The sequence below is a fragment of the Desmodus rotundus genome, chromosome 1 (assembly GCF_022682495.2).
Source record: "Desmodus rotundus isolate HL8 chromosome 1, HLdesRot8A.1, whole genome shotgun sequence".
NCBI lineage: Eukaryota > Metazoa > Chordata > Mammalia > Chiroptera > Phyllostomidae > Desmodus > Desmodus rotundus.
The window spans coordinates 100,790,334-100,815,503 of record NC_071387.1 but is presented as its reverse complement, the minus strand read 5'-3'; the positions used below and the strand labels follow the sequence as shown (position 1 = coordinate 100,815,503).

At 52.3% G+C, this 25,170-nt stretch overlaps 2 protein-coding genes across 8 annotated transcripts in view; both read left to right on the top strand.

Annotated features, from left to right (window-relative positions):
• On the top strand, nucleotides 1-20,900 carry SLX4 (SLX4 structure-specific endonuclease subunit). Its single transcript, XM_053928799.2, is given in 16 exon segments — nucleotides 1-52; nucleotides 1,902-2,629; nucleotides 4,049-4,273; nucleotides 6,205-6,394; nucleotides 7,289-7,507; nucleotides 9,630-9,838; nucleotides 9,965-10,284; nucleotides 10,875-11,091; nucleotides 11,507-11,595; nucleotides 12,564-12,710; nucleotides 13,546-13,718; nucleotides 14,203-16,439; nucleotides 18,629-18,731; nucleotides 19,297-19,707; nucleotides 20,160-20,496; nucleotides 20,498-20,900. Coding segments are annotated over 15 exon segments (5,490 nt in total). The 5' UTR covers nucleotides 1-52; nucleotides 1,902-2,283; the 3' UTR covers nucleotides 20,765-20,900.
• Nucleotides 20,901-24,525: 3,625 nt separating this feature from the next.
• Nucleotides 24,526-25,170, top strand: part of NLRC3 (NLR family CARD domain containing 3) — a 33,359-nt gene continuing 32,714 nt past the window's right edge. For all 7 annotated transcript variants that reach the window (XR_011651484.1, XM_071222122.1, XM_071222120.1 and 4 more), the window contains exon 1: nucleotides 24,526-24,813. The gene's annotated coding sequence lies outside the window, so the exon portion shown is untranslated. The remainder of the gene's footprint in view (nucleotides 24,814-25,170) is intronic.

Here is a 25,170-nt window from a genome sequence, read left to right as displayed (position 1 = left end):
TTGTTGGAGATCCACCCGACTCGGGCCTTTCTCACCCCCTTGCAGCCGCGGGGTAGACGCAGGAGCAGTGCTTGGGTGGTGGAGGCCTAGGCTGCCTGAAGGGAGGAGGTTGGGTGGGGGGGGATCCGGATACCCACGGAGTCACTGCTCGGGGGACAGTCTGGCAATCGGAATTAGTCCTCAGAGTCCTTGGCAGCCCTTCCCCAGGCTGAGCCCCCGGCCTGTTTGCCGTGTTACCGAGTTGGAGGGAACGGAATGGTCTGCCCCTCAGGTTCCCATTCATTCTGTGTTCGCTAGGAGCCTGGCGCAGCCGTAGGTACCAAAGCTGAGTAGGCAAAAGTCGCCGGCTCTCTGGAAACTTGAGGTCTCGTAGGACCGGCTACTTCGTTAAGCAAATGCTGATTGAGTACCTACAGGAGATGGGATGTCTTAGCAACAGAGATGTGGAGACAGCAGTGTGGAGGGTGGAATTTGCCTTAGCGCTCCACATCCAACAGGATAAAATTGTTTGGTTAGCTTAATGTTCCAAGCGCCAGGACACGGATCTCTGCTGAAGCCTCCTCTCCCACCCCAACTTTCTCTTCGCTCCTATTATACCAAGCTCTTTGCAGTTAATTAATTTAACAAATAATTGTCGAGTACTTTTACAATCAGGTGCCTATCAGCCAAAGAGAATACATAGTAAAATATATGAATCTGTGTGCCCTCCTTAAGTTTTGAGCTAGTAGGGGGCAGATAATAAGTAAATGAATAAGAGTTGATGCCCTGCAACCGTAAAGCCTGGGTTTGATCCCCGCCCTGCCATTTCAAAAGCTGTGTGAACTGGGGCCAGTTCCTCATTCTTATGCTTGATTCCTTGCTGTAAAGACAGGATGACAGTAGAGTCTACCGAATAAGATTGTTGCAAGGATTGAATGAATTAGACTTGTAAAGCAGTTACACTGGTGCCTGGCATATAGTAAGCATTCAGTAAATGTTATGTTACATATGATTATAACTTGTGATAAGTGCTATTGTGAAAACTGTGTGATGAAAGAAAATAATAGGGATGGAGAGAGTGTACATAGATAAAGGATGAGGGGAAGCATCTCTAAGGAGGTTCCGTGGAAGATGTGAATGAGCCAACCTTGCTAAGTAGATTGTGTCTGCGTAGCCCAGGAAAACTAGATGATTAATCGGATTACTTGGACAGTGGAGACTACATTATTGAATTTGAAATGACCTTTCTGCCCCTGAGTCATTCAATTTTGATTTTTGAATCCCACTAAACTGTGCTGATGCAAGTGGTCAGGCCCAGAAGGCCTCACCCTTGCATTTGGACAGCATTCTAGTCACCTGAGTTTGGAGCTCTTGCCGGGGTGAGAGGATGGAGAAAGTGGCCTTTTTTGACTTGGAAAAATTGGTTGTATCCATGAAGGATGAGCCTCCTGTGTTCTTGCCTTTTATTTGTTCCTATCTCCTGAGTGTTCAAGAGCATATTCATTCTCATTCTTCCTCTCTCATTGTGTTGCTTGCTGTTAGAGCCTGTGGTGGCTAGAGGCCTTGGACCAGCATAGACCTAAGAGATAGTTTTTCTAGATTTGGGAATCATTATGTTTTTGTGGTGACCGCTCTTCATGGGATTTATTCCCCAGATTTCAGTAAAAACAATACTCTTCCACGATGCCCAGGTGTTTCTGTCTGGGACAGAACAGGCTTTGATGGGTTTGGAGATAACCCCCGTGCCCACATTGTGTTGTGATGTCCTATAGGACGATGGGCCTGTGTTAACCAAGCTGTAGCTGAGTACTGACGGGTATTGTTACTCCCATACTCTGCATGCTCTTACGCCTTCTCAGAAGAAATGGCACAAAATGACAGTATCTGTCCGATTACACCTAGATGCTTTTGGTTTTCCACAGATGTGAAATTAGATGAACCAAGTGTGCTTTATCACCATGGAGATCTTGGACAATGACCTGAGAATCAACTTCATGTGTGTTCTATCTTGGAGGCTTCTGTTGGACAACGAAACCTCTCAAATGTGAACTTTTAACAGAGGGAAGCTTTAAATGTGCTGTTTAACACAGGATCAAATTGAAGAAAACTGTTTTAAATCATTATGGAGGGGAAAACAGTACTTTTTTTCTCAGTTGTGCAAATTTTCCAGGTATCTCAGTGAGCTTTAAAGAAGAACCCCAATGTAGCTGTGATTCTGAATGAGGCCCAGCCAGGCTTATTCTTGGGCCCCCAATTGACCCTCCGTTCTCTGAAAACCACTTTGAAATCCTTCAAACTGGTCAGATGATGGATGAGTCCGATGACGATTTTAAGGAACTCTGTGCCAGTTTTTTCCAAAGGGTGAAAAAGAATGGCTCCAAGGAAGTATCAGGGGAAAGGAAGACAAAAAAGGCCTCAAACAGCACTCAGACAACAAGCAAACCGAAAAGAGCCAAACCAGCTGCTACCAAGAGCAAAACCCCTCAAGGCCCTAGGGAGAGGAAAACCCGAACTGGCAGCCAGGCTACAAGGACGAGAAAACAAGGGGCACCCAAGCGGCGAGAGCGTGAACCAGCTCCCCCTGAGAATGGGGAAGGAAGTATGCCCGCTGCTGCTGTGCTCCGGGAGAGTGCGTGGGGCTCCCAGACAGGTAACCCAGCCAGAAGCACTGCCAGCGCTTCCAGAGAGGAAACCGTGGGTGATTCGTAGTATTTTAAACCAGGTGTTGGAAAATTTTCTGCGAAGTGCCAGGTAGTACGGTAGATTTTTTTGGCTTTGCGGGCCGTACAGTCTCTGTCACAACTCCTCGATTCCCTAGACAATATGTGAATGAATTGTGTTCCAGCAAAACTTCATTTACAAAATGAAGTTTTGTACAGGCAGCCGGCCCAAGGACCATAGTTTGCCTACTCCTGTTTTAAATAACAGTCATAAAAGGTAGAACCCCTGTGTGAGTTTTCCACATGATTATGTCTGGGGCCCTCTTCCAGTTTCCTGTGAATGTTTACCTTTATAGTTGCCTCACTCTGTATAGGAGTCACACGAACATGAAAATAACCCTGCTGCTCGCATTTTCTCTAAATCGTTCCACGGTGGGTGCCCTATGAGTTTAAGTTCCAGGAGAATCTTCAAGTTCTTCCTTTCTCCTCCAAATACCTTTTAATTTCCCCCGCCGTGTTTTTTAGTTGTTGTTCATTTGTTTAAAGCAGCTTTCCCACTGTGCCGCCCTTGATGTACCTAGCCGTGTGCTTAGCATCTATTCTCCATGCAGAACTGGAAACCAGCCTTGCATAGCTAATGCAGAGCAAAGTCTTTGGGTTCCAGACTTCTGTTTCTAAGTTTTTCTCACCTTCACTTCCTGATCTTAAATAATATTTTGTGCCCAGGGTGGCCGGCATGACCTCTGAAGGGAGTGGCGGTAGAGGCTTAGCTCCCAGAGGCTGTTGTGAGGCTTCAGCAATGTTGCCGAAATGCGTTGGTCCTTCATGCTCCTCACTGAGAGAGCGTGGCTCTGAGAGTCTAGTGAAAGGTATGCACGATTTCCACAGAAAGCTGCACCCCCACCATACCTGCGAAATTGACATACAACTTCAGGGGCTTCACGGGTCCCCCCTGGAGGCCACCCGCCAGGTTAAAGGAGAACTTCTGACCTAGAAAGATATAAATGTTTGCCATCACTGTCTCTTCAATAACAGCTTTATAGAGATATTCATAGGGTGTAAAATTCACTCTTTTGACGTGTACAGTTCAGTGGTTTTAGTATGTTCACAGCTGTGCAACCATCTCTACTACCTAATTTTAAAACATTTTATCACCCCCAAATAAACCCCGTACTCACTAGCAGTCGCTCTCCCTTCCCTCTCCTGTCACAGACCTTTACGACAGGTACACTTCTCTTACCACAAACAGCGAGGTTACCGCGAGATACTCAGTCCTATTCACACTCGTGGGTTAAACCTGAACTCGATGGTGACGGACCCCTGTGCATCTTATGTCTAACCTGTATTTGGTGGCCGAGTGTTTGGTTTCTCCTCCTAAAACGGGCGCATGTGAATATTTTTCTCCTCAGAGGCTGCTCCTAACAGCAACTCCCAGCCCCTTCCTCCCCATATGACTGCGACGGTGCCAAGTCCCTCCAAACCCCGGGCGGCCGAGGTGGTCCTGCGGCGAATGCAGCAGTTCAAGAGAGCAGGCCCCGAGCGTTTGAAACGTGCTTCAGATGGGTGCTCCCTCCAGGCTGCACTTGAAGAAGATGTCCCAGAGGGCCCTCGAGAGGCCATGATGGCGGGGAACGGTATGATGGGAGTTTCCTGTATTCCTAACAGGAATCAGTTCTAACCCTGGAGGAAGGGGAACAGGAAGAAACCAACCTTCACTGCATTGTCTGCGGAGGGGGGGCTCTGCCTGGCATTCTACCTTTGCCATTTCGTGTCGTCTAGCCAGAGAACAAAAGGTCCCTGGGTCATTACTCACTTAGTTTCTCTGACAAGGCACCTCCTTCTCTTGTTTTAATTTTGACTTTTTCTTTTGAATTTTTTCCACGTAGAAAAGTCAGAGAATATTTTACAACAAACCCTCTATGTCCTCAGCCGAGATTTAACAGTTGTTAACACTTTGCCATATATTTTTTTTATGTCTCTATAAAGGTACGTGCTTCTTCCGTACCATGTGAAAGTAGGCGGTAGGCATCACGGCGCTCTACCCCTGGGCTCTCCGTAAGCGCACCTATTTCCATAATGTTGCCTGGTACCCAGTTCATAGTCAAATTTCCCCAGCTGCCCCAAGGATGGCGTTGGTAGCTGGTGTCCGAGGGCTTGTCAGAACTATAAGTTCGTTCATTCTCTATGGCTGTAGCCAGTCGTCTCTTCAGGTCTAAAGCCTAGAACAGCCCCCTTGTCTTGTTTTTGTCTTTGTTTTAATGATACTTTTTGAAGAGTACAGGTAATTGTCGTAAAATTTACCACTTTCTGGATTTGCTTGACTGTTTCTTCATGATGTCATTCAACCCCTTCCTGCAGCCTCTGGGTTGCATCACACCGAGCAAATGGCAGGTCCCATTGGCTCCAGGGTAAACAGTTCAGCATCTGTGGTTTGTAGGTGCTGTGCACCACCCCAAGAAGCCCATGATGTCTGGTGGTTCCGGTCTTTATCCTCTGAACAGTATGAATCCTTATTTTTGATGAAAACATATAAAAGGAAAAGGAGTAGGAAGAAACTGTGTTGACAGGTGTACGGCTAATGGGCATGTGGTCTCATGGGACTGCATTTGCATGTTTCACCCTAGGAGAACTGATGATTCTCAGGTGACCCCAAAGCTCCACACAAGTAGCAAGGTGACATCTGCTGTGGCATCAGTCCTTGAGCCCTTGAGCACCCAAGGGGTGCAGAGGAGTTGCTTAGCCAGTATGGGAGCCCAGTGCCTCTCCCGCATGTGACTCAGTTGCCCCCATATATCTTCACGTCATACCCAGTAATGCTCAGGAGAGAGGAACCACTGCTTCACTAAAAGTAAAGGGGAGGGGACACAAAATAAACCATGATGCTTTTCTGTCTTTGGTGGAAAGAATGACAGGCCACTAGTAATATTCAAGAATTGGGAATTTATGAAGTTCCAGGGCACATCTGTCGTGAATGCCAAGGGTCTGCTTCAGCAATCTCAGATGTGACGGGGTGGCAGAGGTAGGCATGCTACCTTGGGAGCCGCCTCAAGGCGTTTCACTGTGACGTGATTCTTCCAGGATGGGCAACAAAGGTCATAGAGGTCGTAGCATTAGGAAAGGTTGAACTTTGAAGAGAAAATGTGGATTTGTTGGAACAGAGCCTTATAAATCTGGCATGTCCACGGCAGCTGACTTTCGCAGAAATGGGGAAAATGAAAGTTCTCTAGGGCTCGCTACTCAAAGAGTGGTCCTGGACCACCAGTGTCTGCCTTACCTGGGAGTTGTTAGAAATTCAGGAGCTCAGGCTCCACCTAGACCTTCGTAATGTGAACCTTCATTCAAGCCACGTCCCCAGGGGGGTTTACCCATATTAAAGTTTGGGAACTGCGGTTGAAGGAGCCCCGTTTCCCGCCCCACTGCCCTGGATGGTGCCTGCCACGAGGCAGAGTCGTACGGGGTCTAGTTTCTCCATGCGACACCCGCTGTCCTTGTTCTGTGAGATCTGACAGATGTGCAGAGGTCTGAGGATGAGCTCGTCCTCATGGACCTTCGTGCCTCTCCGCAGGGTCTGGGCCCTGGCTCCCTGCCACAGAGAGCAACGGTGCAGTGGCCTTGGCCCTGCAGCAGGAGTTTCAGCAGGAACGAGCCTCCGCACATGACGGTAGCCTGGAGGAGAAGGGATTGTTCTTCTGCCAGATCTGTCAAAAGAACCTCTCGGCTATGAACGTGACGCGGAGGGAGCAGCACGTGAACTGGTAGGAGCAGCTCAGCTGTCACCTTTCCCGTGGGCGAGACCAGGGCCGGGGGTCCCTATGGCTGTAGTGGTAATCTTGAGATGCCTTACAATAGCACCTCAGTGTTGGTGTCAACCTGCCCTTGCTTGTTATTTTTTAACAGCTTTATTGAGAGATAATTCACATGCCATACAATTAACGCATTTAGAATGATCAACTCAATGAACTTCATTTAGTAATACTCACAGTTATGCAACCATCACCATAGTCAATTTTAGAATATTTTCATCACCCCAAAAAGAAAACTTGTACCCATTAGCACTCGCTCCCCATTTCCCCCGCCCCAGCCCCTGGCAATGACTAATGTGCTTTCTGTCTCTATCGATTTGCCTATTCTGGACATAAGTGGAATCACACACTGTGTGGCCTTCGTGTGTCTGGCTTCCTTCACTCAGCATAGTGTTTCAAGGCCCCCCCATGTTGTAGCATGTGTCCGTGCTTGCTTCTTCTTTATGGCTGAGTAATATACCATCGTGTGGATTGACTACATCTTGTCTGTCTACTCATCCGTCGGCGGACTTTTCCGTTGTTTACCAGTTGGGTATTGTGAATAGAGCTGCTATGAATGTGCATTTCATGTGTTGGCTTAAGTGTCTGTTTTCAGGGCTTTTGGCTATACACGTAGGAGTGGAATTGCTGGGTCATATGGTGAATCTGTGTTCGATTATGTTTAATCTGTCCCTGCTTTCTTCAGTCACCTTTGCTAACAGATGCCGAAATTCCGTATCTCGAGGCTGACTACAGGTTGTGTGGAGGGACCGGCTTGCGGGGGATGAGGTTTGGCCCGCAGTGTGTCCTTGTAGATGTGGAACCACCAGGGAAGGCGGTTCTCCTGTGCTTACTGTCTTCCTTCAGGTGCTTGGATGAGGCTGAAAAGGCACCGAGACCTACTGCACCTCAGATCCCTGAATGCCCAATTTGTGGCAAGCCATTTCTCACCCCAAAGAGCAGAATTAGTCACATGAAAAAGTGTGCAGTGAAGATGGAGGTTGGCCCCCAGCTCCTGCTCCAGGCCGTGCGGCTGCAGGCAGCTCAGTCTGAGGGGGCCTCTGGCACCCTGGCGCAGGCATCGAGGTGAGTTAACTGAAAAGGAAAAAATCAAAGAAGTACTCTGATTTGTTCACTAAAAGGAAAGATAAAACCTTATGTAGTGTTGGAGGGTCATAGAGCCCTCTTTTGTTCTGGAAGTGAAACAGGAGGAAGAAATCGGCCATGGTCTCCACAGGGATTGAGTCGGGGACAAACTGCCTCCTGCGTGGCTTTGAAATGGTCCATGTGGGTGTGGCTGTGTCTGTGGAAATGACCAGTTGGACTGGTTTCCTTGAGATCCTTCTTTCTGAGAATTTTCCATTCCCAAGGCCCCACAGTCAATGCCCTCCAGAGCAGCTAAGAATTTGCTAATTCCCTTTACCACATCAATTTCACATGTGGTCCAGCCTCACTTGCATCTCAGCGTCGTCCGATTGTCACACTGTTAGTGTAAGATCACTTAGCATAGTTCAGAGTTGGTGAGACAGAACCGTAGGCCTTTAAAAATATTTGCATGAATTAAACGCTTAAGTGTTAAAATAGGAGGCCCTGCTGATGACACAGGTGTTCAGCACGCGAACCACAGGCGCACACGTGGCAGAGGGTCAGCCTTGTGCTGCATCGCCCCTGCCGCTATGGTGCCAGAGTAGACCCCAGCGTTACAGGGACCACGGGCAGCTTTAGCCCTGGACTGCTGACGGTGTGGGCCTTCCTAGACAGCTGTCAAGAGCAAAGGGAATGCCAAAGGCGGTTGGTTTGTCCTGGCCACTGCCTTGTACACAGTTTCTGGGCCTGTGTGCTGCGTCCATGCTGAGATGGGGAGGGCAGAGGCTGAGTCTTTGCTGGTGAGTCTGTCTGCATTTTAGCGTAGCAGCCCTAACTAGCATGGTAGACTTGGAAGCCTTAAGGCTGAGAATAGACATCACCTAAGCCATCACTTGCCTTTTGCCAGGACCATGCTGAATCTACCTACTCAGGTAAAATAAATCTGCTTTTGAAATCCCTCCAAGAAGTGAAGCAAGATGTGTGAGGGTTCTTCTGGAAGGCTGGTACAGTAGAAAGCCACAGATGGACCCCCTCACTGAGACTTTGAGCCTCCCCTGCCCTAAGGCCAAGCCTGGGGTGTTTGGAACTCTGGGGTGGTCATGACACCCTGGCCAGGGCACATGTGCTGGTCAGAGCACCCCACTCGCCTCTACACCCCTCGCCTGCTTTCATCAGGGCCCAGGCCCTGCCGGATGGGTCCAGAGGCACAGCCTACATAGTAGCCCCAGGAGGTTGGTGTGGCTCCTTTCCCTTTTGGAGGCTGTGGTTATTGGAAGTCAGACCTGAATTAGGGCTTGTTTAGATCTTCTGAGATGGTACCTGAGATTCTGGTATCATCGCTGGTCCAGTGGAGGGCATGAGACTTTGTGAAAGCCGGAGGTGTTTCCAGAATGCCCTACAGCTGCAGGGAGGGTGATCTTGGGATGGCTGTTGGTTTCTTTCTCACCTTTACCCTTCTGCTTCTTGCCCAGCCTGTTGGGCGTCAGCGGGCAGTCTAGGTTCTCTCCAGCCAGAAAATCTTTCAGTAAATCTTCTCCGAGCCAAATGAGTCACTGCACGTTGGCCTCCGAGCCCGCTGGCCACATTGGTGATCCAAACTGAGAGGCCTTTCCTTCAGGCCTTGGGCAGAGGCACTGCCCTGCAGCCCTGCAGCCCCTGTAGGAGGGAAGGAATCCTTTCCTGGCCATTGTGTCCAGGACCACCTAAGGGGCATCTGAAGTATGAATGGGCAGAAGTTGTTAGAATCCGGGGTGCTGACGCGGAGCCATCGAATGTTGACTTGACTGGAAGGGCCTGGCCGCCTCTAGGGTGTACAGGAACGACACTGCCCCCCCAACCTGGCTGGGCAGAATCGTGCAGCAGGACCGAGACCCTTCCGTGCCTGGACTGCGCTGAACTGTTGGCCTAGGATTGCGTGAGCTTGCATGAGGCATGGAATGAGCACAGTGAATTCCAGAGCATTTGATGCCTCTGTCTGGTGGGTCCACATTTACTCGTTTTCTCTTCCCCTAAGAGAGGAGAAAGGGGTCCAGCCCCCTCTGGTCCAGTGGGGACCACGTCAGAACAGAATGTGCTCACAATTCTGGCTGTCACTAACCTTTCTGTTTGGCTGCCTTTTAAGCTTCAGCAATCACGTTGGAGGTCTGAAAAGGAAGGGAGCCCCCAAGAAGAAGGAGCCACAGAAGAGGCGGAAGGTCAATGAGCCTGAGGTGCTATCCGAGGACCTGCAGGTGGCCATGGCTCTGTCCCGGTCTGAGATGGAGCATGCGGCTGTGCCCGCGGCGCTCACGCTGGGAACTGCTGGTTCGGAGAGGAGAAGGCTGACAACAGGTATATGTGTCCACAGGTGGTGGCTCCAGGGGAGCCTCGCCTTCCTGCCTGTGGCTGAGCGTTACTGCCGGGCCTCAGGCTGTGCGGATGACTCTGTTACTAACTGTCAGTTTTCCTTCAATCTAGAGAAGAGGGGTCGCAAGAAGAAAGCACCCCTTTCCCCACCCCAGCTGTTAGTCCAGGACTCGGAGACCACAGGAAGACAGATCGAGGATCGTGTGGCCCAGCTCTTTGTGGAAGAGGAAGTAGAGTTGTCCAGTACACCACCACTTCCTGCAAGCAGACTTTTAAAGGAAGAGCTAGGAAAGGCCAGCAGGTGTCTGCAACCACCTGAAGGGAAGCAGAACTTTCTGTGGGAGGGCAGCGCCCTGACTGGGGCCTGGGCCCTGGAATCCTTCTACACAGCAAGCCTGGTGCCTCCTGCGGCGCCCCAGGAGTCCGCCAAGGTGTGCCCTCCCCTCCAGACACACGTGGCTGGGCTCTGGGTGGTGCGGGGAGGGTTTGGCAGCTCTAGGATTATAGCACTGGGAATCAACAGCTGGGGGACAGAAAGTTCTAGGAGGAGGGGAAGGGAAAGGAGGAAGCCCGAGGGTGTCAGCCACAGGGTGTTTCTTCTGGCAGTCACTAGATGGCTCTCCTGGTAAGAACAGGGAGGACCATTGGTTCCCAAATGTATTGTATTCCTGCAGAGTTTGTTTAAAATGCATAATCCCAGGCCCCTTCCCAGACGGCTGACACGGTCTGCCTGTGATGGGGCTCAGGAATCAGACAAGCCTGATGCAGGTGGTCCTAGAGTCCATATTTACTTGCTTGAGGCCACTTAGATGATATTAGGGGGCCAGGGGCTCCCAGGAATCTTTCTGACAATGTAGATGCTATGGGCATGGCCTCTGCCATGACGGAGAGGCCTGCTAACGGGTGGTGATGAAGCAAAGCTTCCTGGGGCTCCTCTGGGGTGGCTGGCACCATCGGGGACCGTCTGGGTGGTGGGTGGTACGGCAGTCACACAGTCACTCTGGCTTCCGACTTCTTTCAGAGTCTCACGCAGGAGCGACCAGTGTCACCTGACCAGCCACAGCCAGGTGTGCACATGCCACCTGCTCTCCACAGCACCTGTCCCAGAAACCCACCGCCCTCTGGCAGCCAGAGGGAGTACCAGGCCCTGCAGGACCTCATGGACCTGGCAAGAGAGGGATTGAGCAGCAGCCAGTTGCCCAGCAGCGGGGCCCTGGCTGACTTGGGGGGAACCACAGGTGAGACACAGGATGGGACACGTGGGCTGACCCCGCCCTCTGGGCCCTCGCCACCCTGTGACCAAGACCATGAAGGCAGCTCAGATTTAAGGTTCCCTGGTGTGTTTGCACCAGGTGTGTTCCCTTTCATTTTTTTCCCCTCAAAGGTGAATGTGACACAGGTGAGTATCACCATTTCCTTAAACCGTAACCAAGGATAGAGCCGTTTGTCCAAAGCGAGTGATCGGTGGCCTAATTGTTTATTTTACTGCTTGTGTTCCTCTCTGTTGGAAGGAGGGGTGGTAAAAGTGGCTTGTGGCCATCACTTTCATTGAAGAAGTCCAAGGCCCCTCTGCGGTCGGCTCAGCCCACAGCTACGCTCTGAAGGCTGACGTTGCCCGGAGGTGATGTTCTTTTAACCTGTGAATTCTCTCAGGGATGGATCTGTTGCCCGGTGGCCTTCCACTGACTGGGTTTGTCCTGCCAGCTGAGGAGCAGCACTTGGAAATGGGCAGCCAGGCTTCGGTAAGGACCTCTGCGTGGGGCCTGGCCCTGCTCCGGCTGTGTAGCCCTGGCTGCTGGTGCTCATCATATGTTCGGTGCGGTCAACTCACCACCAGCCTGAAGGCCCTCATAGGAGTCCACTGGCCCCCTGGACTCTATTTGAGTCGAGTCAGGCAAGAGCCCACAGCAACCTCCTGTCCCCCTGATGGGATTCCGCCATGAGTCTTTGTCCCTTTTGTCACTGAACTGTGGGGGTAGCTCATTTACCAAGCCCCGGGAGCCTGCTCTGCCTGGGATCCCAGAGGGCCCGCCATTACTCAGAGGCCACCTCATTCAGCTGAGTGCTCTGTGTACTCATTGCTTAGAGTTTCATTCATTCATTCATACAGGATTCACTCTGCCCCTCTGACATACTGGTCTGGGCTGGCCTCCCCGTAATAGTTCATGTTCTGTGCTGGTGATGAATTACGTGAGAAATTGGTTTCCCTTAGAGTGGTTGTCACACCATGAGTATGTCAGCATCACACCCACTTCTCCTGGTGACCACAGCACATAGAGGACTTGGAGCTCCTCTCAGCCGGGTCCCTGAACCGTATCGGCTGGGGGTCCTCACCTGTTACACCAGGCTGGAAAGATTCTTCACAGGGCCACACAGCAACGTGAAACACCAGGCATGCCGCACACGGTGCTCCCACGGCCCCCACTGCTGCAGCTCCATCTTTTAGAACACCCGTGCCTCTCCATCTGCTGGTCCCTTCCACCTTAGGCCCGGGAACTCCATGGGGTAGAGTGTTTGAGAAAGAAGTTAGCGTTTTGCCGTTCTGTGTTGCTGAATGACTTAAGGTAACTTAAAGGTGGAATCCAACGTAGGGACCCTATCGAGAGGAGTGCAAGGGTCTGCCTGGCCACCCAGCATCATCCCAGTTGGGGAACTTGCACAGTTAGAGAGGCGAGTGAAGATGGAAGTGACAGCTCTCCTCCTGTTTCAGCTCTCCCTCGGTTTGCTGGTTGCTGACTTCAGTGCCATGGTCAACAACCCGCACCTGAGTGACGTTCAGTTCCAGATGGACAGTGGGGAGGTGCTGTACGCGCACAAGTTCGTGCTCTACGCCCGGTGCCCGCTTCTCATTCAATATGTAAGTACGTGGTAAACGAGCTGCGCCTCCGTGCAGCCCCTCCGTCCCCCCTTGAGCGGCTCTGTCCTTCTCGCTCTCCCTCCTCTCCCTCTGCCTTTCTCGCCCTCTCCCTGCCTTTCTGCCTCTCTGTCCCTCACTGCTCTTTGCTCAGGCTGTCTCTCTGTTTTCCTGCCCCCCTGGCTCCCCCCCCTGAGCTCCCTCACTTCCACTCCCCCCATGCTGTCACCCGTCTCACTCCCTGCTCTCCTCCCACTGCCTGAAACATTTTGTCCACAGTTGTCATAAGGTTACACTTCTGTGGAGAAGACATGTTTGATGATAGGACGTGGTATGAGGAGACGACCTCAGGCTGGGGAAACATCAGATTTTCTTGTTCTTGTGCCATTGAATAAAAATCCTCCCCCCCCCCCCGCCCCAGAATTTTCTGTTTTCTGTATTTGCATAACTATGAAGACTTATAATTGACGTCTTTAAAGTTGAACTGCTGACAGACATGTCCATGTTGACGTGTGTTTGACGTGAATATTGTGTTATTGGAACCCAAGAAACCGTTGTTGGTCTCTCAGAAAGTTCTAGTGCCTCTGAAATGTCTTGTCAAGAGGGAACCATCTGAATTCTTGAACATCTATCCCTGATTTGATTTTGAAAACAGAGATGTTTTATGGCTTAAACTGCAGAATTTCTGGTCAACAAAATGGAACGACAGGGGCTAATGCCCGTCCCTGGGCTGAGGCCATTTGTAAGACTTGAGACTCACAGGACTGCCCTCCCCAAGACCACCACCTTCGTCCCACGTCATGGCTGTCCAGTCAGCAAACCTATACTTCACTCTCAGGTAAACAGTGAAGGATTCTTCGCTGCAGAAGACGGTGACTTAAGAACCCAGCGCGTCCTGCTGAGTGACGTGAGCACGGGGGCTGCCCGTGCATTCCTGCGTTATCTCTACACTGCGGACACCACCGGCCTCCCTCCCCAGCTGGCCCCTGAGCTGAGTTCCCTGGCCTGCAGGTCTGCATTGTTCTTTCCATTTACTTCATGGCTTCCGACATTAACTGATGAGCGTTATCAGGTTGATGGCTCATGGGAGGATCAGGGCCGCATCCTTTCTGTTCCTTTTAGTACCAACTTTATGCCCAGTGGTGACCTTGAACAAGGCATATTGATAGGAAATCTGGCCAGAAGTGGGCTCTCGCAGGAATGCCGAGGCTGCTTGAAGAGTCCTCTGCCGAGTCATGTGGCTTTTAGCTCCCTGGATGTGATGAGAGAGTGGCCCTCGGCCTTGGCCTCCGCTCCCCCCGAACACTGCTGTTCCTTAGTTGTTCCAACACTGAGATTAAACAGTGGCAGTTCTTTCCCCGGTCCCAGAAACAAAAGTGGATAGCGGGCTTAGTCCACCTCCCGTGAATTTGCACCTAATTCTTGCCTGTGCCGGGGGCTCCCGGCTGCAGCCTCTGAGCAGGGTGGTGGTGATGCCTGGTGTTTTCTGTTGCAGGTTTGGTGTGAGTGAGCTTGCTCACCTGTGCAAACAAGCCCCTGTCGCGATGGACTCAGAGGGCAGACAATGGAAGGAGAAGGAAGATGAAGCTTGTGAAAGCAGAGCAGAGAACTTCCAAGAACTCTTAAGGTCAATATGGGTAGGTGAAGAGGAGGAAGCAGAAGCCTTGTTGAAATCTGAGGGCCTTGAAGAAGATAAAGAAAAGGTTAACGAAGCAGAAATGGAAGAAATTTATGAATTTGCAGCTACTCAGCGAAAGCTGCTCCAGGGGGAAAGAGCTCCAGAGATTGAGGAAGCAACTGATCAGCTTAGAGAAGATGGTCCCACTTCCGGGCAAATCCTAGCAAGCATCCAGCTTAACGAACAGTCAGGAAATGCAGAGCAGGTGGAATCATCTTGGCAGGGAGGTGATGAGGCCGCCGCCAAAAGGAAAAATGTGGGACAGTCCAAGTTCCTGCCACTCAAGGGCCAGTGTTCAGACGTGGGGGATGAAGCAGAGGCACCAAAGGAAGCACTGGGTCATACTAGCTCCTGTAGCCCTTCTCAGGGCTGCTCGGCAGAGAGAAAGGAAGGGTCCTTTTTGTACTCAGTTGATGTCAATGATTATAAACAGCCCTTTTTATCAACCCCAGGAGGACACCCTGAACCATCCCAAATAACAAGTGATCACAAGAGAGGCAACAGCACTGTCAGAGAAAGGGCGGGGAAGAACTCCCACCCCCCCACTTGCCAGCAGGAACCTCCATCATATCCATGCTTCGTCCCGTCACAGCCTCCTCCAGGCAGGAGTCCCCGCCAACCACACCCTCGCCCTCATCACTCAAGAGACTTGTCGCTACCTATACCGCAGTCACAGGGCAGAGCTTCCAGGGCAGCCTCCCAGGACTTACCATCGAAGCAGAGGAGGGGCCAGAGCCTTCTCACGCTACGTAACCATCCAGGCTGTGAGAAGGGCAAAGAACGTGGTTCCATGTCGGAATGCAGAAATAAAGGGGTCTCGTCAGAAAAGTCTCCGTCCATTGACCTTACTCAGGCAAAACCTGGCCGTTGGAGCTGTAGACCTCAGAATTCTCCGTCCAGCATGAACAGGGAAGATGAGATTATCCTTTTATTGGATTCAGATGAAGAGCCAGAGCTAGAACAAACCAACATAAAGCCAGTTTTTAATGGTTCCCTGGCAGAGGGGAATGTTCTAGAAGTTAGCCCCAAGTTCTCTGACCTGTTCTCCATCATCGATGTTGATGCAGACCAGGAACCTTCCCAAAGCCCACCAAGGAGAGACGCCCCAGTACAGTGGGAGGAGGGGTGGCTGTCAAGGAACCAGGGCTATGTGGGTGGCAGAGGGACCCCCCAGCTGTTCTCTAGCCCCAAGAGCAGCCCCGAGGACAGCACCACAGACACCTCATGGCTGGTGCCTGCCACCCCACTTGCCAGCAGAAGCCGTGACTACTCATTGCAGACCCAAACCTTGGGCCTCAGGTCCAGGACTTCAGGATATGAAAAGGCTCAGCGCAAGCCCAGAGCTCCATTAGAAAGCAGAGATGGACCCAGAGCCACTAGTAAATTTTCAGGAATTGTGCCCCAGACATCATCATCCTGCCCAATGCCTGTCAATCCTAGGAGCCCTTCTAGTCCCTGCCCCAGGAGCCACCAGCACTTTTCTCTGCTGGCCCCTTCTCCGACCTCAGGAGACCGCACTGATTTCAGTGGGCAGTTCCTGAGGCACTCGCTGCCTAGGCTGAGCCTGCTGAATCAGGGCACAGCGGATGAAGTGGTGGAGGTGGAAGACAGTGAAGATGAACAGGAGGTGGCTTCATATCAGGCGAGCAGCAGCCCCGTGCTGGACAGCGCCCCCCCCATTCCAACTGATGACTGCTGTTGGCACGCCGAGCCCCTCTCACCTATCCCAATTGACAGTCTGAACCTCGAACGGACTGGCCCCCTGAGCACCAGTAGCCCAGGTGGTAGGGCCGGGGAGGCCCCAGACAGCAGTGACTGCCGCTCCCCTGCACTCCAGGGCACCACCCCCATTCGAGGAAGCTGCATTGGCCGAAGGAAGTCTCAAGAGAAATCCCCTCAGCCCAGCTCCCCTGGGAGCAGCAGGCTGAGCTTCTTGAATTCACGTCTGTGGGACGATTGGGATGGAGAAGAACAGAAGTCTCCAGAGGTTCTTTTTCTGGCCCAGACACCGAGAGCTGATGGAGGTCAGAAATCAGAAGGGTTAGAGAAGCCAAGTGAGTAGTGGAAAGAGGTGTTTATCTTTTACACTAAGTGCCCAGGTGGAAATCGGTAGTGACAACATGGGTGGCAGTGCTGAAAGGCCTGCTGACCTGTGACAAGCCCCCTCATTGCCTTGCAGACCCCTGTCCACAGCTGAGGGAGAATAGGCTTGCTATCAAACATATACTTAGTAAGTCAGAGCTTCCTAAACTTGCCTGGGCCCAACAGCTCACCTGGGTACTCATTAAAAACCCCTGCCTGTGGACCGCACCCCAGACCACGGAACCCGCACCTCTGAGAGGCCAAGGTGCGCGCCTCAGGTGTGTCTTAAGATCGGGCAAGTGCAGTTCCTTAAAAAGTTAAACAGAATTGCCATTATGACCCAGCAAGTCCTACTCCTACTCAAACAGATCCTTGTTCACAAGTGTTCGCAGCAGCTGTATTCACAGTGGCTAAAAGGTGGAAACAACCCAAATGTCCCCCCACTGATTGAGTAGATGTATAAAATACGGGCTATCCAAAAAGTGGAATGTTACTCAGCTGTGAGAAGGAATGAAGCACTGACTTTTGATGCAACGTGGATAAACCTTGAAAACGCTGCACTGAGTGAAAAGTCAGTCACAAAAGAGCACATATGGTATGATCCCACTGATGCAAAAGAACCAGAACAGTCAAATCCATAGAGACAGAAAGCAGATGAGTGGTTCCTGGGGGCCTCCGGGAGGATGAGGTGCTTGCTAGCTATGGGATTTCTGCTGGGGGGTTAACACGTTTTGCAACTAAATAGAGGGGTTGTTGCACAACAATGTGAAGATACTAAGTGCCACTGAAATACTTTAAAATTTTATTGTGTGAATTTTATATCAATTTAGAAACAACAGATGGGGCTGAGAGAGAGGCCTGTTACGGGCCTCAGGCCTTTCATCCTCGGTGGAGGATGCCGAGTCCCAGCTCATTTCAGTCGTAAGGGAGAATCAAAGTACCTCGTGTAGGCCCTCAAGGTGCTGCCCCCTCCCCCAGCGGGCAGAGTGGCACTGAGCAGTGACCAGTAACGGGGAAGCAGAGCTTAAGGACAGAGCGTCTGCCTGCAGCCTGGTGTTTCGTTTCCTTTTAGAATCCTACACCAACCGGGCCCCATTGACCAGCACTTTCAGCCTTGAGCAGGCATCAGAATTGCCTGCAGGTTATTAAAACACATGTGGCCGGGCCCCACCCCAGAGTTTCTGCTTCAGAAGGTCTGGGGTGCGACCCAGAATTTGCATTTCTAGCTGGTTCCCAGCTAGTGCTGTGAGAACCACTGCAGGAGACACTAGCCCAGAGGCCTTAGTCTCGGTCTGAGGTGGGCTTTATGGGGTGACGAACTGTCTGAAATCACAGAGTTTTGTGTGTTTTTCAGGACGCGGAGCCTATTTGCATTGGAGTCTCAAACAGCTCATAAAAGGGATAAGAACCAAAGTCCATCTTCTAATTGTCCCATTTATCTTTAAAATTACCCATTTCTTTCTTTCTTTCTTTTTTTTTTTTTTACAGATTTTATTTATTTATTTTTAGACAGAGGGGAAGGGAGGGAGAAAGAGAGGGAGAGAAACATCAATGTGTGGTTGCCTCTCGAGTGCCCCCAACTGGGGACCTGGCCTGCAACCCAGGCATGTGCCTGACTGGGAATTGAACCGGTGATCTTTTGGTTTGCAGGCCGGTGCTCAATCTTCTGAGCCATACCAGCCAAGGCATAAAATTACCTGTTTCCTTTTTTAAGATAACAGCTTTATTGAGACATTTTTACATACCATAAAATTCACCCTTTAAAATGTACCATTCGTTTTTGGTATACTCGTGTCTTGCATCCATCACCACTAATTCCGGAACATTTATATCACCCAAGAAATAAATCCTGTATTTATTGGCAGTCACTGCCTTTGCCCCATCGCCCCAGCCTGTGGCAACCACTCATCGGCTTCTGCCCCATTCACACAGTGTCAGCATTGCACAAGGCCGCCATGGCCCTCACTGTGGGCTGAGTGACGCTCTCTAACGGGAAGACACGATGCCAGAGTCCAACGGTGAAGGGGTGGACATCACTGCTCTCATGGAGCAAATGGGACTGGACTTCTCCAAGTGCATCCTTCTCTTGGTTACACTAACATCAGAAGTGGTCAACCCAGGTCCCTCCTGCTGAACCCTGTGTTTCTTTTGTTCTACCCAGAAGGTGCTAATCGGAGGAAGAACTTGCCCCCCAAAGTACCCATAACGCCAATGCCACGGTATTCCATCATGGAGACCCCGGTACTAAAGAAGGAACTGGATAGGTTGGTGGTGGTCTTGAAAGCTTGCTCATCAGTGGTCCCCTCCTTGCGAGTGACCAGGCGTAGTGAGGCTGGGAGTTGTAGGACCTGCCGCCAGGCCCATCCTGGGCTGTGGTTTGGGGCTGCTGGAGGGAGAGGGCATGTGTCCCTGCCAGCTCTTCGCATGCTGTTCCCCCAATTACCCAGGCACCAAGAAGCTAAGAAATGAGACTCCTCCAGGTTACCCATCAGGTGGCAGGTCCCCATATGTCACGTGGGTGGAGATGGGACCATGGCCTTAACAATCTGTGTAAGGAGACATGATTTTTTAAAGAGATCAAAACTCTCATATCGTAATGAATGCTGCATTTCACGTTGGGCCCAGGAAAGTCACCGCCACCACCATTGCTCAGAGCATGGGGAGCAGCCTTTCTGGAGTATTCTTCAGAGTGAGCTCAGTTGGCACTCAGGATAAACACTCATCTCTGAATGGTCGTGGAAGTCAGGCATTTAGGATTTCAGCTGCACAAAGCCATTAATTTGTAGACAATTATTTGCTCTGCTGAAGTTCACCTGTTTCTCCATTCAGGTTTGGGGTGCGCCCTCTGCCCAAACGCCAGATGGTCCTGAAACTGAAGGAGATATTCCAGTACACTCACCAGACACTGGAGTCAGACTCCGAGGACGAGAACCAGTTCTCACAGGGGCCTCTGGAGGCTTCTCGCAGCCAGACCTGTGCCATCAAAACCACCAAGGAATCAAAGGCAGCGGGCTGTGCCAGCCTGGAGGCCCCTTCTGACCCTATTCCCCAAAGGTCCAAGGGGCCAGCTAAGACCAAGGGCACCCGACAGCAAAAGCAGCAGCCTAGTGGAAGCATCCCTCACGTGTCACCAGCCAAGGTGCTGCCTCTAGGCCCTGATGATGATGCCCAGCTCCCAGCCTCCCAGGAATCCACGGCCACCTCTGTGGACAGCAGTGACAGTTCCTTAAGCTCACAGAGGTAACCAGATCAAAGGACAGGGCCAGTGGCTTCATAGGTCCTCTGATCAGTGGGTCCAAGAGTTGGCATAAGCAAAGCGCAATTGCTGATGTTCAGAAACCCCAGTTTTCTGGGTGTGAACTACAGGCTATCCAGGTGGGGCTCAAGGGCAGCTTCCTGTGGGCCTCCAGAGCAGTCCTTCGGAGCTCCCACCTCCGCAGCCCGCAGGACACTCCCTTGAGTGGGGCCGGCCCAGTAAGCCGCCTTGGTGGGGACAGGACACTGTCGATGGAAGTTGCTGCTTCCTGCTCAGGCCGGCAGCTAGAGTGCCAGGGACACAGCACTGGGGGGTCATCCACGCCATGCGCAAGGCTTCTCAGGGGACAAAGAAACTCTTCTTCAAAGAAGCTCCTGGCCTTGGGGGAACTGGGAGGAAGGGGTGTCACAAAATATTAATACCTGGTTCTTTTCAGTTCTTCCAGTGAATTTGGAGTGGCCTTTGAGTCTGTCGGTGAAGATGAGGAGGGTGAGAAGGGGGTCAGTGCTTCGCAGGCAGTGGACGTGGAGGAGGCAGTGAGGTGCTACATCCGCTCCACCCCAGCCCTTTACCGCAAGGTCCTGCTCTACCAGCCCTTTGAGCTGTCGGAGCTGCAAGCAGAGCTGAAGCAGCAGGGCATCCGCATGGCCACGGGGAAGCTGCTGGATTTCCTGGACACCAACTGCATCACCTTCACCACTGCTGGGGCCCGGAAGGAAAAGTTTGAGAGGAAGAAGCAGCAGCCCATGGGCAAGAAGAGGAGGGGCAGACCACACCGACCGGCCCATTGCCCACTCCCCTCCCATGGCTGTTAGCAGAGCCCATGTGAGGGTGTGTGGCCCTTTGGTAATCCAGGCCTCCACACACATTTCTGGGCTGTGGGACCACATCTGCTACCCCTGTGAAATTGATGACGGCACCAACATGGATCAGCTTCCTTCCCACTCCATCTCCTGGAGTGGTCATTGGAACAGGCCACCCACTGGATTTAGGGCCCTTGGTTCCTCCCTCTATTGGTGCCTACTCTTTGTCTCCCTTTAACCCTGTTAAGCCCATGTGTGTTTCAGAGGGGCAGTGGGCCTCTGCCCGCCGTCCAGGGCGAGGCCTGACTTCGCACATCTTTTGCTTTCTACGCCTGTCAGTTGCAGTCCGTCCGTCCCTGAGATGGATGGCCAGCCTGCCCTGTCCATCTTCCTTCTGGCCTGCCCTGTCCATCTTCCTTCTCAGCACTCACGCTGTTACCCCAGCCTCCACCAGCAGACTAGGTGTCCACAGGCCTCCTGTTCTGCCGTGCGCCAGGTGCTCTGCTGGCCCAGCTGTCCTGCCTGGACACCTGTCATTGTCACCAGCAGTCTCCAAACTGGACAGTGCAGAAGGACCCAGCACAGCTCTGAGGTCCCCAGAACAAGCACGTTCTCTGTGACCTGGTTCGGTTGGTGTGTGTTAAAGCTGCCTCCAGCCTCAGGAGCAGTGTGGGACATGGGTAAGGCCTGGGAGAGAAGAATCGGGTCTCTGCACCTTGTGAATGTCTTGTCTCTTAAATACAGTGTAGTTCATTTTATACGATGTGCAATAAAAACAAAAATGCTTTGTGAAAACCTTCCGGATTTTCCACTGTAGAAAAATAATGAGAGAAGCTGGCCATGAGCTTCACCCACAGCTCCCTGCTGTCCAAAGTATGTCTGCAGGAGGCCTTCGTGCCTGTTCTTTATCTCAAGGGATAACCCAGGCCTGCCGGCTCCTCATTTCACTTTGGTTCTTTCCTAATAGATGTTCATTCATCCACGTTTGTCCATACAACCACATCAAGAGAGTCCTTACCAGGTACTGAGCTCCAGCCCTTAATGCTTAAACGAGGCCCAAAGCCCAGCAGCCTCACCTGGACTTTGCCACAGATGCAGGCTCAGGCTGCCGGACCCACAGTCAGAACCTGCATCTCAATAGGATGAGTGTGAGGCCTACTCTGGCCTGGGTGCAGGGCCCCAGGAGGGAGGGGAACAAGTTGGTGCTTCCATCCATCTAGTGGAACCTGTCCTTGTGCCCAGTGTGAGCGTGGCCCAAAGGGATGGCTTCCTGGAGAGGGGGTTTGTGAGCCGGGCCTCAGGCATGCAGAATTCAGGGAGGTGAAACGGGGTTCCCTGAACACGTGTGCCCTGGTTTGTGACCAGGTGGAGAGGACCTGGCCCCCGCACGTGCGGCACAGGGCCAGATGATCGGAGGAACAGCAGGTCTCAGATCCCAGAGCTGCTGGCAGGTGATTTGTTCAGACTCAAGATGGAGTCTTGCCTGGTTCTGAAGGTACCATGGGTTTCTTACATGAAGGGCTTGATCTCCCTCCCCCAGAATGGACTAGTTTAGGGAAATGAGGTGGAGTTAGGAAGGTAGGAGGCAATGGGGTCCTTACCCAGCTTCGCTGTCTCATGGTGGAGACCATGGACCCAGATGCAGTGGAGACTATGGACTCATGGCAGAGACCATGGACTTGGACATGCAGTTTTGGGTGCGTTCCCCTCAGAGAAGCCTGGGCACCCTTGCTCCTGGGAAGGCACGCCAGATACACAGAACATCACCAACTCATGGCTGATAAGGAGACATTGGGGGAGAGGTTTAAAGAGATACGAAGCTGAAGGCCAAGAAAGACTGATAAGGCAAAGCTTTGTGGCCGAACACCCTGGCTGATAGGGTTTGCATAGCATGCCCCCCAGAAGCCAGCAGGGGTCAGCAGTGGGCCTGGCCAGGGCTCCAGCTGGGTTGTGCAAAGCAGGAAGCGGGGTGAAAAACCAGCCACTGCAATATAGAAACCGCCACAATGAAAGCATCATTGATATCCAGGAAAATAACCTTGACCCTTCCATAGAAATTAGACCTGACTCGGGAACTGGGAAATTAGGGCCAACTGACTGGTTGAAAAGGAAAACAGTGGCAAAAGCTGCCCTCTCCCAGCTCCTACAGGAAGGCTGAAGGAGCCAGACCAGCAATGGGCCTTGTGGACAATGGGTACACAGTTCCCTCCCAGAGGCTCTGCCCTGCCATGAACGGGGCTGAGAATGAGAAGAAAACATACTGAGCCTGAAGCAGTGGAACATCCTCTACTCAGCGAAACTGCAACAACCACACTTTGCTGTGATGTGAGGATTTCCTGAGCCTGTCCCACTTCCGGTGGCCTGGCCATGGCCTGAGCATCGTCACTCAAGGCAATTAAAAGAACCACAGCCCAGCTCTATCAGGGCCCAGACAAGGGGGCCCTAGGGCCCTTCACAACCCCAACAAAGGCCCCGCCCCTACAGGCAGGAAGCCTCAAGCTATTGCTGAGTTGGAAAGGGCCCAGGCTATTGCCTGTCAGGCCGACCACAGCTCTGGGTGAACGGAAAGCCCCAGAGTGAGAACAACCAGGGAGACACTGCCCCAAACATGCAAACACCCTCAAGAGAGTCAGGAGAAAGTCCCCTAGCTTCTCTCACAGAGGAGCCCATGGACCAGCCTTGTCTGGTGGTGGAACGTGGCTTAGAGGTTGGGAGGAAAGGTGTTCGTAGGCAAGTGTGGAGTCCAGGATGTCCCCTGAGATCCCCATTGAGGAGGCTGTCTCCTCTTGTGCTCAGAAGCTATCCACTCTGAGTTATGAAGGAGGAAGAGAGGGGGCCTCTTAGCCTCTTTCAGGTGACAGATACCCCCCAGGCCCCTGCGGTTTCCAACATCCTGTGGGCGGCCTCATTTCAGCCGTCTTCACAGCACCTTGAGGCTGAGGCTGTAGCAGCCAGTCTGTGCTCTGCCTGTCTACAGCCTCATCGGGCTACCCCAGGACAGCCACTGCGTGTCTCCCAGCACGCAGCAAGGTGCTAGGTGCTCGGAAAGCACTGATGGGAGGAGCCACAGAAGGGTGCCACCATAAGGAGCACCTCTAATCTGCTGCCTCACTGTCCTCCCCTCCCCTCCTCCCCTCCCCTCCCCTCCCCTCCTACTCGCAGCTCTTGAGAAAGGGCCAAATACAAGCACACACACACTTCCCACCTCCCCTTATACACAGGGTGCTGCATGCATCCAAACCCACAACTCTCCTGCTCTACAGTCATCACTGGTTCCCACTTGCTTGCTGAGGGAAATTGAAGCCCCTATTACTTGGCTCCCACCTTGTCACCTGCTTCTCTCCATGGCTTGCTCCCTGTCCCTGGAGAATGTCCTCTACTTTTCCTCTATTGTAATTTTTCTCATATTTTTCACTCTGGGCCATGTCCTTCCGCCTCACATCGACCTATCAGTGCAGCCCGCTTGCTGAGGTCCAACTCTGGGACCTGAGTGAACTGCCACACTCTGCTGTTCCAGGGTGCAGGTGACCTGCCTTGACTCACAGGAAGACATTGTGGGGTATAGCTGGGTTCAAGGTGCCTCTTGGGAGCTAGAGAGAAGGAAAGCAGGGGGGTTAGAAAGGGCGACGAGGGCCCAGGGTATCAGAGCATGCCAGTCTGGGAGAGGACATGGGCCAAGCTCCGGGGAGATCAGCTTCCTTCTGTGTGGCCTTGGGCAGGTCACTGAACATCCTCACTGCTTTCCCTACCACCCCCAAAGCAAAGATCCGCTGATGGTGAGCCTGTTTTCCTTTGTAGTTTTGATTAGACCACTGTCCCCTGAGCATCGTGTCTGCAGGGGCACTGGGTCCTCAGATGAAGACCCTGGTGGCACCCCCTGCCTCTCTGACCTAGAGGGCGGTGATGTAGCCAAGAACCAGCAAAGCGGTCGTGGCTTATCGATTTGCCTGATAGGCTGTTGGCTTTTGAAATCAGACAGGAAGGAGGGTTGAGGTGGAGCCGGCACAGGAAGAGGTGAAGAGCCCTGGCTTCTGTGACAACGGGTGGGCTCGGGGACAGCAGGAGCTAGTGGGCTGTGTCCCTGCTGCCCTGAGTAGGACTTTACTCCTGCCCTGGACGGATCCTGAGGACTCAGGGCCCAGCCAGCTGGCCACAGAGAGACGCAGAACATCCCCACCACCGCCAGCTGTCCCTGTCCGCTGAAGCAGGGCTAAGCGTGGGACCACAGGCATGGAGCCCCCACCGACCCCCTAGTCTTGGCATCTCTGGGGCAATGAGGCCCAGGAGGTAAGTTGAGTCCAGGCTGCCTCAGTGCAAGATGGGGTAGGAAGAGGAGATGGCTGGCAGGTAGGACCATGATTTTTGAGGCTGAGCCGTTCTACAAAGAGGTGGCTGGGGTAACTCCAGCAAGGTGTCCCCATGGGTCCCAAGAGCTGCTGAGCAGGACTAGTTCATGGTGTAAAATAAACCAATGTGCCCAAGGATGGCAAAGGGGACAAAGAGCATCTCCCTAGGTATCGGTGGTGGGACAGGAGGAGCAGGAAGTAGCCAGAAAGTGCTGCTGCAGGCAGGCAGAAGGGACGCTGAGTGGTGCAGCCCACTGGTCAAATTGTGAATCAGTACACCTGAGCACCCCTCCTGTAC